At 36.2% G+C, this 17,516-nt stretch overlaps 1 protein-coding gene across 2 annotated transcripts in view; it reads right to left on the bottom strand.

Annotated features, from left to right (window-relative positions):
• AMY2B (amylase alpha 2B) overlaps positions 1-17,516 on the bottom strand; it is a 54,498-nt gene that overhangs the window by 11,846 nt on the left and 25,136 nt on the right. The window contains exon 1 of one of the 2 annotated variants that reach the window (XM_025872311.2): positions 4,219-4,354. The exons of the other annotated variant lie outside the window; for it this stretch is intronic. Coding sequence (XP_025728096.1) covers positions 4,219-4,226 — 8 coding nt within the window. The 5' untranslated portion in view covers positions 4,227-4,354. Of the gene's footprint in view, positions 1-4,218; positions 4,355-17,516 lie in introns of those variants that run through there. 2 annotated transcript variants of the gene reach the window in all.

Genomic DNA, 17,516 nt, shown 5'->3' on the forward strand with positions numbered 1-17,516 from the left:
AACACTTACCCATTGCCAAACTAAAATTCCCTCATATTTCACAAGCAATTTCATTGCTCCATGATTTTCCAAGTATTTTCCGTCTTTCTAGGATCACCTTCCAACATCCTTGTGGACTTAGTAACTATTCTTCCTTCCAGATGCAGTTGAAGCAACATCTTTCAAAGCTTATCCTGATATTCCCAGGCATAGTTAATAATTCCTCTGAGAGCTTTTTAACTTATATGACATTATTAAGCTGTATTTGATTTATATTGTAAATATATTGCAAATAACTAAGGATTTACATGTTCATCATTCTGTACCAAACTTCTTAAAAGTAGACTTCCTAATATTCTTAGGCACTAGCAAAACAAAAAGCATAATGGCTTATGTGATCAATAAATTGTTGTAACATAAGACTCTAAATTCCAGGGACACCTGGGTGGCTCAGTCGTTAAGCGTCTGCCTTTGTCATGATCCCAGGGTCCTGGGATCAAGTCCCACATTGGGCTCCTTCCTCAGCAGGGAGCCAGCTTCTCCCTCTACTTTTGCCCCTCCCCCTGCTTGTACTCTCTCTCTCTCTCTCTCTGTCAAAATAAATAAATGAAGTCTAAAAAAAAAAGACTCTAAATTCCAGGCACTGTACAAGACACTGGCATAACTTGGGTTATGTCTTCAATGATTTTTCAAAGTAAACAAACACTGTCAGAAATTATGTGATACAATCTAATCTTTGTAAAACCTTTGTACACATGAAGGAACTAAAGCCAGACAAACTGAATAAATTGTCCAGGTTCATATGGTAAATAGAGCCAGTGATTTGATAACAGGTCCTACAACAAATTAACATTCTCTGTATTACACACCAATATTCATCATAGAGTTCTAGAGGTGTAATGTCCAATACGGTAGCCACAGGCAATATTTAGTGACTGAGATCCTGAAATATTAGTCTGAACACAGATGTGCTATAAGTGTAAAATATACTCCAAATTGTGAAGAATTAGTATTAAAAATTAATGTAAAAATTAATTTTATGTCATTTATAATATGAAATAATATTTTGTGATGCATTAGGCTAAATAAAATTTATTAACATTAATTTCCCCAGTTTCCTTTGACCTCTTTTTTAAAAAAAGATTTTATTTATTTATTTCAGGCAGAGAGCGGAAGCAAGAGAGAAAGCCAGAGAGAGAGAGGGAGTGCACAGGAGCAGGGGGAAGGGGCAGAGGGAAAAGCAGACTCCCCGCTGAGCAGGGAGCCTGACACGGGGCTCAATCCCAGGACCTTGGGATCATGACCTGAGCCTAAGGCAGATGCTTAACCAACTGAGCCACCCAGGCACCAGAGAAAGGTTTTCAAAAACAAATAGGAAGGAAAATTTGCAAGGAGGACAAGAGACTAACTGGATGTAGATGAATATTCAAATGAGAAAAAAGAGATGAAGGCTGACTAGACAGTGGATGATATAAGGCTGATGGTGATAAAGAGTTAAGAATTAGATAAGAGCATGGTTTGAACTTTGTACTTAAGCTTCCAAATGTTAAGAAAATGACCTTAGGAGTTAGATAAACTACAGTTCAAATCCTGACCTTGTCATTTATTATCTGTGTGACCCTGGAAAATAATCTTTTTTTTTTTTAAATAATCTCTTTTAAGTTTATGAACTAGAAAAAGGACTATGTACCTCATAATGTTGTCATAATGATTGAGTGAATTAACACCAATAAAGCTGTTACCCCAGTGCATGATACATTAAAAACCCAATATATCTGGTCTCTGTAATGTTGTTATTACTGTTTTATTTTTATTGCTGGTACTATTCAAACTGCTCTAAACTTATGCTCTCTTTCCACTTTCATTTATAGTCACTTGGACATTCTCTCTTTCCATTCCACTCTTTCCAAATTCTAATAATACTTTCTGCTCCCCCCGCCACAGGAATAGATAGTGATAAGAAGGAACTAGCAATGTTTTCCATCTGCTCTTTTTTCCACACTTTTTTTTTCTTCTCCTCTTTTTTTGTTTTAACCTCTTTAGAGCTTCTAGGAGATCACCTGTTGATTTTGAAATAACTTCTCATCACTGCATCAATTAACTCTGAAATGTTTTTAATAGTGTTTCACATGTATTTTAGGATGCTATTAAAATAACGGATAACTTGCAGACATAAGCTGAGAAATCTTACTAGCATCACAGCATAGGTGGATGTATACATTATACAATAATCTTCTATCAAGGGTCAGTCATTGTCATAGATTTTCTCATTTAATCTTAATTTTCATCTCAATCAATCTAAAGAGCTATAAACTCCATAGCAGAGGCATTAAAACAACCAAAGCAGGGCGCCTGGGTGGCTCAGTCGGTTAAGCTTCTGCCTTCAGCTCAGGTCATGATCTCAGGGTCCTGGGATCAAGTCCCACATTGGGCTCCCCCCTCAGCGGGGAGAATGCTTCTCCCTCTGCCTCTGCCTGCTGCTCTCCTTGCCTGTACTCACTCTTTCTCTCTGTCAAATAAATAAATAAAATCCTTAAAAAAAACACCAACAACTAAAGCATATTTATATCTTGTGAAGTAAAATCTGCAAACAAATCCTTGACATCTTTGATATCAATAACAAAACAAAAAAGGGGCACCTGGGTGGCTCAGTCAGTTAAGCATTTGCCTTCAGTTCAGGTCATCGGGCTCCCTGTTCAGTGGGGAGCTTGATTCTCCCTCTCCCTCAGTCCCTCCCCCAGCTCGAGCTCTCTTTCTCTCAAATAAATAAATATTTTTTAAAAATAACAAAACAAAAAATAAGAACTTGAAATAGTTGTTATGTTTACTTCCCATTATGGATTTCCTAAAATTGTTCTCCTCAGAGAAGATATTCACAGTTATTAATACTAATATCAGTGCTCTATTGTCCACATCTCATATTGCTTGGATTATCTTACAAAGAGGAAATTTCCTTCTATTTTAAAGCTTTAAGGGCTACTACAACATGTCAAATGAGATGTATTGGGAGTTCCTTAAAAATATGAACTAGGACATTTGGTAAAAAGCAATCCTCCTTAAGAAGTATTTATATTTGAAGTGCCAATAAAACATATACAATGTTAAGAAGAAAAAAATACTATTAACTTAGACTTCTCCATAAGTTTGCTAGTTTCTGATGTTCTCAAGTATTCTTTTCCTCAATCACTATTGAGATATTTGTTATTTTATTTAATGTCCACAATATAAATGATATCACAGGGGAAAGGCTCTAGAATAAATCCAGGATTTCTCTTAATACATGAAATACCATAAATTTAGTGATTCAGCTTAAATTCTACTGAAATCATACCACGTCATAAGTAGAATAAAGAAGCTCTATTAAAATGCTAGGTAAAAAGTAGTAGTAAAAAAAACTAGTACCTATTTGTATAGCTTTCTTCCTACTTATATAAATGTCAGTTACCTATATAAGTATTAGCTATGACAATGTTCTTTCCCCCTATCCAAAGCAGCCTCACCTCTCAGGCAGATAGTAGTATATTTCTTAACATGTAAATAAATTAACATTAACCAAGAAGAAACAAGTCATCTACTCTTACCATTTATAGTTATTAGCCTAGATACCTCATAGTTAAATATCTTTTAACACGTTTTTTAATTAAAGTATCATTAAGCATTTCAATGGAAATCCCTTAAATGTCACATCTACGCTTATTTTGTCACTTTTATTTATCTCCAACTGTTTTTTTTTCTATTTTCATACTTTTCAATATTCTAGTGCTTCAGGTAGTATTATTACTACAGTATTTGATCAAGTTAGTGGTTTGTCTTACTGAAAAAAGTGTAATTCCTCTAAATTTTACATTGAATCATGTACAAATTTCTCAAAACTGTCTCCCATAAGCTCTCTATCCCCACCAAAAAAAAAGAAAAGAAAAACAGGAAAATGAAACTGAGCTCAAGATAATGAATCACATGTGAAGGTTAGAGAAAAGAGGCAAATATAATCAAGTTTGCCTACCAAATTTCTTAAATGAGAGAAACATTTTGAGCCACAGCTCAGACACACTTCAAACCCAAAGAGCATAAATAGTACATTTTGTGCCACTGGAACCTGAAACTTGAGTTGTCAAGAAACCTAGAATAGATTGTAAAACTCTGAACAATATCAAATCATATGACAGAAACCATTTATTTCAAGACAAAAAGTGGGGGGTAGGGACTACATGATATTCATAAAACATTAAAATAACTTACCACATCATTTCTTTAAATCAGCAAACTCAAATCCACATCAGTCTTTTCAATTATAAAATAACAAAAATCACACAGTTCTTGTTTTGTTTCTCTTCAGTGAGGAAAAAAAATGCTGAATTTAGGACTTTATAGTCCTGTTATAGTCTAATTCTCTGAACCTAATTTGTAAAAAAAAAAAAAAAGTCTCATGTGAGCTCTACAATGATTCTTGATTGGCCACTATCACTCCTGATTCCTTAACAAACCACTGTCTTCTCTCTGCTCAGTTTGCTGCCCCACCACCTCTCCTAATTACACTGGACCTTGGTTGTTTGCTTTCTTTCTCTTTGCTTTCTTCCTTTCTCTTTCTCAGTATCCTCTCCCAATCTCAATTCATCTTTTTTTCTCCTGAACTATCTATAGCAATCTGCAAATAATTTTTTTGATAAAATAACCTTAAAGACATAGATTAAAATGATTGTGTCAAATTAAATAAGTGTGACTAGGATGTAAACAAGCCTCTACCAAAAATCTAATTTTGAATCTGAGCTTTGCCATCTACTATGTGAACGTTAGAGAAACCCAAGACTGTAGATTGCATTTAGGTCTCAGTTGGAAAATGGGGGGTAATAGTATTATTGATAAATATGATAAAAATACAAAAATAACTAAAACAGCTAAGAATATGAATTGAGTGTTACTATGTGTCATTTCAGTGTATTATCACTTTGATTCATCACATAAACATAAATACAAGATAGAACTATGATTATACCCAGTTTTAAAAGAAGGGAACTGAAGCACATTAAGTAAGGTCATTTGTCCACGGTCAAATTTCAGTAATTGCTGAGACTGAAATTCAAAACCAAGCAGTTTAACTCTATAGTGAGTTCTTAGCCACTACTCAGGCTTATCAGTCTCCACCACTGAGTTGTAAAGAAAATCAAATACTCTAATGTGAAGATATTTTAGAATTTGGAAATTTCTGTTTAGCTAATATTAATATTTAGAAAATTGCAAAAGTCGTAAGTATTCATCTCATATTTCCTGTTTTTCAAATTTTTACACTAAACAAAATTAGTATTTCTCTGTTACAATGTGGGTTTTGTTTGTTTGTTTTGGAGAGAGAGCATGAGCATGAAAGGCAGAGTGAGAGGGAGAGAGAGAATCTTAAGCAGGCTTCACACTCAGTGCAGAGCCTGACATGGTGCTTGATCTCAGGACCCTCAGATTATGACCTGAGCCAAAATCAAGAGTCAGCTGCTTAACCAACTAAACCACCCAGGCACCCCTGTCTGTTACAGTTTTTATTCCTGATCTCACACCCACAGAACGTATTATCATTCATAAATATTCAGTGCTCCTCCCTGCAAGTGAAATATACATGTTGTCCTGTTCAATTTGGGAATATCCATGTCATTTGCTTTGGTAATGAAATAAAAGCAGAAGTAATATGTTTTACTCTGGGGCCTCTGTGATTGTTAGCATGTATTGAAATGAAGTTTCAGTGACAGATCATAAAGGGACTAATATGAAGAGTCTCCTTGATCTAAGGTAAACATGAGAAATAAACTTGGCTATTGTTAAGACACTGAGAATTCAGGTTTTTTGTTATTGTGGCATCACCGATTCTATCCTGATTGATACAACAATTAAGTTCCCTTAAGCTCTTTGATTCTTAGACATTCTTTTTGACATTTCCTTTCTCTTGGGATGTAGGAAGAAAGAATAAACAATAAGATCAAAGAACATTAATACTGAAAGAGACTACTGGAATAAGCTAGTCCAATGGTTTCCAGATTTTGAGGTCTAACTAATCACTAGAATTTTTTTAAAAATTGTATAAAAACATATTTTCATATGAAAGTCATGAAATTCAGTTTCATAAAAAAAATCCACCATTAATGTATTATTTTCATCTTTTTTTTTTAAAGTTGGAGCCATGGGGTGGCAATCCTTATATCAGACAAATTAGATTTTAAACCAAAGACTGTAATAAGAGATGAGGAAGGACACTATATCCTACTTAAAGGGTCTATCCAACAAGAAGATCTAACAATTATAAATATCTATGCCCCTAACATGGAAGCAGACAATTATATAAGGAAATTAATAACAAAAGCAAAGAAACACATTGACAACAATACAATAATAGTGGGGGACTTTAACATCCCCCTCACTGAAATGGACAGATCATCTAAGCAAAAGATCAACAAGGAAATACTTTATTTTTTTTAAGATTTTATTTATTTATTTGAGAGAGAGAATGAGAGAGAGAGAGCACATGAGAGGGCGGAGGGTCAGAAGGAGAAGCAGACTCCCTGCTGAGCAGGGAGCCTGATGCGGGACTCAATCCTGGGACTCCAGGATCATGACCTGAGCCTAAAGCAGTCGCCCAACCCACTCAGCCACCCAGGCACCCCGGAAATAAAGACTTTAAATGACACACTGGACTCAATGGACTTCACAGACATATTCAGAACGTTATATCCCAAAGCAACGGAATACACATTCTTCTCTAGTGCCCATGGAACATTCTCCAGAATAGATCACATCCTAGGTCACAAATCAGGTCTCAATCGGTACCAAAAGATTGGGATCATTCCCTGCATATTTTCAGACCACAATGCTTTGAAACTAGAACTCAATCACAAGAGGAAAGTCAGACAGAACTCAAATACATGGAGGCTAAAGAGCATCCTACTAAAGAATGAATGGGTCAACCAGGAAATTAAAGAAGAATTAAAAAAATTCATGGAAACCAATGAAAATGAAAACACAACTGTTCAAAATCTTTGGGAAGCAGCAAAGGCAGTCCTAAGAGGAAAGTATAGAGCAATACAAGCCTTTCTCAAGAAACAAGAAAGGTCTCAAATAAACAACCTAACCCTACACCTAAAGGAGCTGGAGAAAAAACATCAAATAAAGCCTAAACCCAGCAGGAGAAGAGAAATAATAAAGATCAGAGCAGAAATCAATGAACTAGAAACCAAAAGAAGAGTAGAACAGATCAACGAACCTAGGAGCTGCTTCTCTGAAAGAATTAACAAGATTGATAAACCCCTGGCCAGATTTATCAAAAAGAAAAGAGAAATGACCCAAATCAACAAAATCATGAATGAAAGAGGAGAGATCACAACCAACACCAAAGAAATACAAACAAATATAAGAACATATTATGAGCAACTCTATGCCAGCAAATTAGATAACCTGGAAGAAATGGGTGCATTCCTAGAGATGTATCAACTACCAAAACTGAACCAGGAAGAAACAGAAAACCTGAACAGACCTATAACCACTAACGAAATTGAAGCAGTCATCAAAAATCTCCCAATAAACAAAAGCCCAGAGCCAGATGGCTTCCCAGGGGAATTCTACCAAACATTTCAAGAAGAATTAATACCTATTCTCCTGAAACTGTTCCAAAAAATAGAAATGGAAGGAAAACTTCCAAACTCGTTTATGAGGCCACCATTACTTTGATCCCCAAACCAGACTAAGACCCCATTAAAAAGGAGAATTACAGACCAATATCCTTGATGAACATGGATGCAAAAATTTTCACCAAAATACTAGCCAATAGGATCCAACAGTACATTAAAAGGATTATTCACCACAACCAAGTGGGATTTATCCCTGGGCTGCCAGTTTGGTTCAACATCTGCAAATAAATCAGCGTGATACAATACATTAACAAAAGAAAGAACAAGAATCATGTGATCCTCTCAATAGATGCAGAAAAAGCATTTGACAAAGTACAGCATCCTTTCTTGATCAAAACTCTTCAGAGTATAGGGATAGAGGGCACATACCTCAAGACTCCACCCCAAAACTGCTAGAACGCTACAGGAATTCAGTCAAGTGGCAGGATATAAAATCAATGCACAGAAATCAGTGGCATTCCATTATACCAACAACAAGACAGAAGAGAGAGAAATTAAGGAGTCAATCCCATTTACAATTGCACCCAAAACCTTAAGATACCTAGGAATAAATCTAACCAAAGAGGCAAAGGATCTGTACTCAGAAAACTATAAAATACTCAAGAAAGAAATTGAGGAAGACACAAATGGAAAAATGTTCCATGCTCATGGATTGGAAGAACAAATATTGTGAAGATGTCAATGCTACCTAGAGCAATCTACACATTCAATGCAATCCCTATCAAAATACCATCCACTTTTTTCAAAGAAATGGAACAAATAATCCTAAAATTTGTATGGAACCAGAAGAGACCCCGAATAGCCAGAGGAATATTGAAAAAGAAAAGCAAAGCTGATAGCATCACAATTCCGGACTTCCAGCTCTATTACAAAGCTGTCATCATCAAGACAGTATGGTACTGGCATAAAAACAGACACATAGATCAATGGAACAGAACAGAGAGTCCAGAAATGGACCCTCAACTCTATGGTCAACTAATCTTTGACAAAGCAGGAAAGAATGTCCAATGGAAAAAATACTGTGTCTTCAACAAATGGTGTTGGGAATATTGGACAGCCACATGTAGAAGACTGAAACTGGACCATTTCCTTATACCACACACAAAAATAGACTCAAAATGGTTGAAAGAGCTAAATATGAGACAGGAGTCCACCAAAATCCTAAAGGAGAACACAGGTAGCAATCTCTTTGACCTCAACCACAGCAATATCTTCCTAGAAACATTGCCAAAGGCAAGGGAAGCAAGGGCAAAAATGAACTATTGGGACTTCATCAAGATAAAAAGCTTTTGCACAGCAAAAGAAACAGTCCACAAAACCAAAAGACAACCGACAGAATGGGAGAAAATATTAGCAAATCACTTATCAGATAAAGGGCTAATATCCAAAATCTATAAAGAACTTATCAAACTCAACACCCAAAGAACAAATAATCCAATCAAGAAATGGGCAGAAGGCATGAAGAGACATTTTTTCAAAGAAGACATCCAAATGGCCAACAGACACATGAAAAAGTGCTCAACATCGCTCGGCATCAGGGAAATCCAAATCAAAACCTTAATGAGATACCACCTCACACCAGTCAGAAGGGTAAAATTAACAAGTCAGGAAATGACAGATGTTGGTGGGGATGCGGAGAAAGGGGAACCCTCCTATACTGTTGGTGGGAATGCAAGCTGGTGCAACCCCTCTGGAAAACAGTATGGAGGTTCCTCAAAAAGTTGAAAATAGAGCTACCATGTGATCCAGCAATTGCACTACTGGGTATTTACCACAAAGACACAAATGTAGGGATCTGAAGGGGTATGTGCACCCCGATGTTTACAGCAGCAATGTCCACAATAGCCAAACTGTGGAAAGAGCCAAGATGTCCATCGACAGATGAATGGATACAGAAGAAGTGGTATATATACACAATGGAATATTATGCAGCCATCAAAAGGAATGAGATCTTGCCATTTGTAACGACGTGGATGGAACTGGAGGGTGTTATGCTGAGTGAAATAAGTCAATCAGAGAAAGACATGTATCATATGACCTCACTGATATGAGGAATTCTTAATCTCAGGAAACAAACAGGGTTGCTGGAGTGGGGGTGGGGTGGGAGGGATGGGGTGGCTGGGTGATAGATATTTGGGAGGGTATGTGCTATGGTGAGTGCTGTGAATTGTGCAAGACTGTTGAATCACAGACCTGTACCTCTGAAACGAATAATGCAATATATGTTAAGAAAAAAAAAAAAAAAGAAGATAGCAGGAGGGGAAGAATGAAGGTGGGTAACTTGGAGGGGGAGACGAACCATGAGACACGATGGACTCTGAAAAACAAACTGAGGGTTCTAGAGGGGAGGGGGTGGGGGGATGGGTTAGCCTGGTGATGGGTATTAAAGAGGGCACGTACTGCATGGAGCACTGGGTGTTATGCACAAAAATATATCATGGAACACTACATCACAAACTAATGATGTAATGTATGGTGATTAACATAACAATAAAAAAATTTAAAGGAAAAAAATAAAAGTTGGAGCCACTTATTTAAATCTAATTATCTTACTAGAAATGAGAAAAGCAGTATTTATATTAAACAAATAACAACTTAAACAAATGGACTGTAATGTCAGCTTCATGGTAGTGTGAGTCATTCCTTTTTCCTCTCCTCTTTGATTACAATTAGTTACCTATAACTGAATTAAAGTGCCTCTCTACATTACACCAGGACGCCTAGGAAATGTCTATCTACTTGTGCATCCAAAAGTAACTGGAGAGGATCTCAGAGCGGACTGTGGATTCAGGGGAGTTGGTGAGCCTGCTCCACCTGCACTTGCCCTGATTAGAGAAGAGGAACCTGGAGAGTACACAAGTAGACAGATACTCATGGGAGCTGAAAAATCTGTGGAGGTCTAGTCAGCTTGACAGGAGAACCTGGCACACCATCAGAGTGGAATAGAGGTGAGTCTGGAGGCAGAGGAACCCACTGAGGCAGCCTCCCTCTCCAGGGCAACAGTGCAACACTCTGAGCTTTGCAACAGAAGGAGCTACCTCTCTGGCAGAGGAAGTGATAAGTGAAAGAAGTGACACAGTGCCTAGCTGCACGAGGGTTGCAGCTAGAGGGCTTGTTTCTCTCCTGCGACACAAGAGTTCTAATGTGGGACCGCCATGACTTGGGGGAGGGAGAGGGAAGGGAAGGAGGCAGACAAGGAATATCAAATGGCACCGAAGGAACTTTATTTCCTTCTGTATGCTTCAGGATTTCAGCTGTAGGTCTGTGCATGGATCTCTTGAAGTTCCCTAGACTAGGATCCACCTAACGGGCTGTAGGCACCCCCAAAGTTCCAGATGTTAAGACCACATGTCCCCCAACTCTGCTGCCAGCTCTTTTTGCATACTTTATCTCAAGAGCCATCTCCTGTAGGAGAAACCAAGGTCTGCCTTCTTCCAGCCCCTGGGCTGTGGGAGCTGTATGCAAGTGGGAACTTCCTTTCCCTCATTTCCTTTACCACCTTGTTGGAGCATTTCAGCCATTTGCTACCTCGATTCCTCCTGTGTTGGTCAGAGGTGGGGGGCACTGCAAGTCTGATTCTTCCTGCCTACCTGCCCTTCTGTTCCCACTCCCAGATGGACAGTTTTCTGGCTGTTAATAGGAGATGGGACTGGTGTGGGAGGATTCTCCCTCCACTGAGGGCTGGACTGACCACCCCCCCACTGCAACTACTTGTTTCCCCACACACACACACCCAGTTGAGAGGGCATAAGACGGGATCAGGAAGGGCTATGATGCCTGTGCCTATGGGGAGTTGCCCTAACCCACCTACTTTGTCTAATCCTCCTTGCCTTTGTACGAGCTCCCCTGCCCCCCCCCACACCCCTGCCATAGGGAGGAGACCATCTGCCACCCTTTGGTGAGGTACAGCACCCCTAGGGCTGGTGCCAGTAGCTGTGAGGAGCCCACCACCCCTTTCCCTACTGTATATCCATCTCCCAGGATCAGTCAATGGAGCCCCTGGGTAGAGACAGAAAGGAGAAATCAACCATAAAGGAATACTTAAAATGTGAAAGTCTGTAAATAGTCTAGTCCATGATGTTGGGACAGAGTCTGATTTCTACATTAAAATGACTTTTTTTTTTTAATTCCTTACTGTGCAAGCTCTGTGCTTTTAAGAGTATGGGAAATGGCTTGGGAAGGGCGGCCCCCAATTTAAGAAGGCTGTTGTGTTATTTGTTTAGTTTCAATAAAATTATTTGCAGACCATGAAAAAAAAAGGGGGCTATAGTGCCCCCTTCTGGAATACCAAAGAAAGTTTCCTAATTGCTAGCCTGTTGAGCTGTAATAGCCAAATTACACAAATTCTTAAATAAGAAAAGTGTTTCCTATTTCAAATGTAAAATGTAAAATCAAAATGACACAAGATTTCAAATAAACAACCTAACTTTCTATCTCAAGGAACTAGAAACAGAAGAACAAATCAAGCTCAAAGTAGTAGAAGAAAGGAAATAATAAAGATCAGAGTGGAAATAAATGAAATAGAGACCAGAAAAACAATAGAGAGGATCAATGAAACTAAGAGTTTTGTTTTTTTTTGACAAGGTAAACAAAATTGAAAACTTTGGCTAGCTAACCAAGAAAAGAGAGAAACTGAAGTGGATAAAATTAGAAATGAAAGAGGAGACACTGCAGAGGATACTATAGAAATACATACAATCATAAGAGACTACTATGCACAATTACATGCCAACAAATTAGATAACCTAAAAGAAATGGGTAAATTTCTAGCTACACACAAGCTACCAATACTGAATCAGGAAGAAATAAAAAATCTGAACAGACCAATAATGAGTAAAAAGATTGAATCAATAATCAAAAACTTCTCAACACAGAAAACCCAAGGCCTAGATGACTTCACTGGTAAATTCTACCAGACATTTAAAGGAGAATTAACATCCATCCTTCTCAAACTCTTCTAAAAAACTGAAAAGCGAACACTTGAAAACACATTCTATGAGGCCAGCATTACTCTGATGCCAAGGCTAGATAAGGATGCCACAAGAAAATTACAGACGAATATCCCTGATGGATATAAATGCAAAAATTATTAACAAAATATTAGCAAGCCAAATTCAAGAACACATTAAAGAATATACATCACAACCAAGTGGGATTTATCCCTGGGGTGCAAGCACGGTTGCAAATCAATAAGTAATATATCACATTCATAAAATGAAAGACAAAAATTACATGATCATCTTAGTAGATACAGAAAAAGTATTTAATAAAATACAACATCCTTTCATGATTAAAAACCCTCAGCGGATGAGGTATAGAAGGAATATACCTCAACATGATAAAAGCCATATGTGACAAACCCACACTAATATTATACTCAATGGAAAAAAAATTGAAAACTCTAAGATGAAGAACAAGACAAGGATGTCCACTCTCACCACTCATTCAATATAGTACTAGAAGTCCTGGCTAGTCCTGTAGGAAAAAGAAATAAAAGTCATCCAAATTGTAAAGTAAGGAGTAAACTGTCGCTATTTACAGATGATATGACTTTATGTATAAAAAAATCACAAAGCCTAAACCCAAAAACAGTTGAAACTAATCAATTTCATAAAACTGTGGGATACAAAATTAACATGCAGAAATCAGTTGCACTAATAATGAAACATCTGAGAAAAAAATAAACTATCACATTCAAAGTAGCACCTGAAACAATAAAATAACTTAGGAAGAAATATAACCAAGTTAAAGATCCGTACAACAAAAACTACAAGCCTTTCCTGAAAGAAACTGAAGATGACACAAAAAAATGGAAAATCATCCTTTTTTCATTAGAAAGAATATTGTTAACATGTCAATACTATCCAAAGTCATCTATGGATTCAGTGTAATCCCCATCAGAATACCAATGGCATTCACACAGAAATAGAAAAAAATATTCTAAAATTTGTATGGAGGGGCGTCTGGGTGGCTCATTTGTTAAGCATCTGCCTTTGGCCCAGGTCATGATCCCAGGGTCCTGGGATCGAGCCCCGCATCAGGCTCCCTGCTCAGCGGGAAGCCTGCTTCTCCCTCTCCCTCTGCCTGCCGTTCCCCCTGCTTGTGCACTCTGTCAAGTAAATAAATAAAATCTTAAAAAAAATATTTGTATGGATCCATAAAAGACTCTGAATAGCCAAACAATCCTGAGGAAAATGAACAGAGCAGGAAGTAGCATACTTTCTGATTTCAAACTATATTACAAAGCTGTAGTAATAACAACAGTATGATACTAGCATAAAAATAGGCACAAAGACCAACAAAACAGAATAGGAAGTTCAGAATTAAACCCCTGTATTTATGGTCAACTACTATTCAACAAGGGAGCCAAGAACATCCAAGGGGGAAAGGATAGGATCTTTGACAAATGGTACTGGGAAACTGGAAAAACGCATGCAGAACAATGAAACTGGACCCCTATCTTACACCATTCACAAAAACTAATTCAAAATGGATCAAAGATTTAATCATAAGACCTGATAATATAAAACTATGGAAAGAAACTGTAGGGAAGAATCTCCTTGAAACTGGTCTTGGCAATGATTTTTTTGGATATGATACCAAAAGTACAAACAACAAAAACAAAAATCAACAAATGGGACTACATCAAACTTAAAAGCTTTTGCACAGCAAAGAAAACAATGAACAAAATTAAAATACAACCTATAGAATTGGAAAAAAAAATTGTAAACCCCAGATCAGAATATATTTAATATTCAAAATGCATGAAGAACTCATACAACTCTATAATGAAAAACCAATCTAATTTAACTAAATTAAATTTTGTGGCATAACTAAGTAAGATGGTTTTCCAAAGAAGACATCCGAATTGTCAACAGGTACATGAAAAGACGGTCAAAATTAGGAATCAACATGGAAATGCAAATCAAAACTACAATGAGATACCACCTTACACTGCTAGAATAATTATCATTAAGAAGACAAAAGATGGGGCACCTGGGTGGCTCAGTCCTTAAGTGTCTGCCTTCAGCTCAGGTCATGATCCCAGGGTCCTGGGATTGAGCCCTGCATTGGGCTCCCTGCTCAGCGGGAAGCCTGCTTCTCCCTCTCCCACTCCCCCCGGTTGTGTTCCCTCTCTCGCTGTCTCTCTCTCTGTCAAATAAATAAATAAAATCTTAAAAAAAAAAAAAGACAAAAGATAGTTAAGTGTTGGCAAGAATGTTCAGAAAAGGGTACCCTTGTACCTTGTCAGTGGGAATGCAAATTGGTTCAACCACTGTGGAAAACAGCGTGAAGTTTTCTCAAAAAATTAAAAATAGATCTATGATATGACCCATCAGTTCCACTTCTAGGTGTACACCCAAAGGAAATAAAAATAGGATTTCCAAGACATGTATCTGCATGCCCATGTTTATTGCAAGCATTATTCACAACAGCCAAGATATGGAAATGACCTAAGTGTCCCTCAGTGGATGAATGGATAGAGATGTTTTGTGTATATACAATGAGGATTATTATTCAGCCATGAGAATGGAGGACATCCTGCCATTTGTGAATATGGATGAAACTTCAGTACATTATGTTAAGTGAGATAAATCACACAGAGAAAGGTAAGTACTATACAATATCACTTACATGTAAATTCTAAATAAGCAAACTTGTACAGAGTAGAAGGATAGTTGTCAGTGGATTGGCGGGGGGGGGGAGGTAGAGTGGGGGAGGAGAGGAAATGACAGTTGTTTAAGGGTACAAACTTACACTGAGTAGTAAATAAGTCCTAGAGATCTAATACACAGTATACTGAACATAGACAACAATACCGTATTACAATCATCAAACTTGCTAAGAGAACAGAACTTAATTATTCCAACCACAAAAAAAGGATAATTAATGTAACATGATAGAAATGTTAATTATTGCTATGTTACATATATAAATGTGTCATAATTAACATATTGTATACCTTAAATTTGTGTTACATATCAAATATATTTCAATTAAAAATAAATCAAAATAAAAAGTAACAGATCCTTTTTGCCTGGTAAATAGTTGAAGAAAATAAAGCAGACATATCTTTGGCACTATCCTGTTTTTTTTAGCAACATCTATGATTTCTTAAATTTGCACTAGAAAGACTATTCAAGAAACAAATGATAGACTGGGAGAATGCACTTGTAATATATAACAAAGAAACAATAACCAGAACATAAGAACAACTCCAGGTAATCAATAAGAAGAAAAATTTTTTAAAAAATGGGAAAAGAAGCAACAGACAAATCTCAAAAGAGGAAACCCAAATGTCCAAAAAAAAAAAGTGAGAGGATGCTCAGCCTAGCTAGCAATTTGGGAAATGCAAATTAAAATAACTCAGTTTTCATCTATTAGAAAAGCAAAAATTAGAAGCTTCATAATATTAATTTTTGGTGAGAGTGTTACAAAAGATACTCTGATATACTATAATAGTACTAGAGAGTAAAAATTGGTACCTTTGCACAATTTCACATAATATTAAAATATAAAAATGTATTTAAAATGCACTTCTACTTATCTACTTACAGAAATATTCACCCATGTGTACAGAGAGACATGTAAACACAAAAGGTTATTACAACATTTATCACAACAACAAAATCTTTGGAAAAAACTTAAATGTCATTACACTGAAAAATGGCTAAATAAAATACGGTACAGCCATACTCTGACAGGTAAAATAATTTGCTTTTATTTCTTAAAAAGGCAGATTTCATTGTAACAACATGAAAGGTCATTTTGAATGAAGAAACACATAACAGTATGTCTCCATTTATATATGAAAAAAAGCATTCCAAAAATTGCGTATTTTATATGTGTACATACATGCATCGAAATAAACTGCATGTACATTCATACAAAAAACTAGTAACAGAAGTTATCTCTGAGGAAGTAGGGATGAAACCAAGATTAGGGACTGTGCTCAACTGAAGCTTAACTTGTAATGTTTTAACAATTCTGAACAATCAAAATATACATATATTCCATATATAATATTTTTCATCGGGAAAATATACTTCCCCAAAGATGTAGCAATTAATTTCATAAGCCATTCAGTAAGAGCTTGCTATGTGATCTTAATACAATGAACATATTCTGTTTTATTTCAATCCTTTAAAAGATTTGCCTTACGACCCAGTATGTAGACAATTATTAAATAAAATGTCTATATGTCCATTTGGTCAAGTTAATTAAAACTTGTTTAAATCAGCTTGTTCTACTACTGAGATAGGTGCATCTAAAATCTCCCATTATATATAGAATTACTTATTCTTACCATTTCTATCAAATTTTTTGCTTTATCTATTTTAAATCTACGTTCTAGAGAGTAAAAAACTTAAAATTACTTTCTAGTTAATGTGTTAAAATTATAGTCTAATATTTTTTATTATAACATATAACCATTTTATCTTTTGTACTGATTTGGCCTTAAATCTATTTCATCTAATTCCAATAAAGCTATACCAGCTTTCCTTTGGTTAGAATTTACCTGGTATATTTTGTGCTTGCCTTTACCTTTACCTATTTCTATGCATTTATTTTAATCATGTGGGAAAATGTTTGTCTTTTAATAGAAACTTTAAGTCCATTTACCCTGAATGTAACTATTGATATATTTAAGTTTAAATCTATCACCTTATTGCCCCACCAATTTTTTTCATATTTCTTGTCTTCTTTTAAATTATCTTTCTGTATTTTATCATCTAACACAGTAGAAATCATACACTCTGTTTGTACATTATTAATGGTTAACATGGAAATTATACCATGTGTTAATTTCAGAATTCAAATGTAATGATTATGTCAGTTGTCAAAGAGAATATTCAACTCTATTTTAATTTATAC

This window comes from Callorhinus ursinus, unplaced genomic scaffold (assembly GCF_003265705.2).
Source record: "Callorhinus ursinus isolate GAN/ISIS: 27379988/994484 unplaced genomic scaffold, GSC_fseal_2.0 scaffold9, whole genome shotgun sequence".
In the NCBI taxonomy this organism is placed as follows: domain Eukaryota; kingdom Metazoa; phylum Chordata; class Mammalia; order Carnivora; family Otariidae; genus Callorhinus; species Callorhinus ursinus.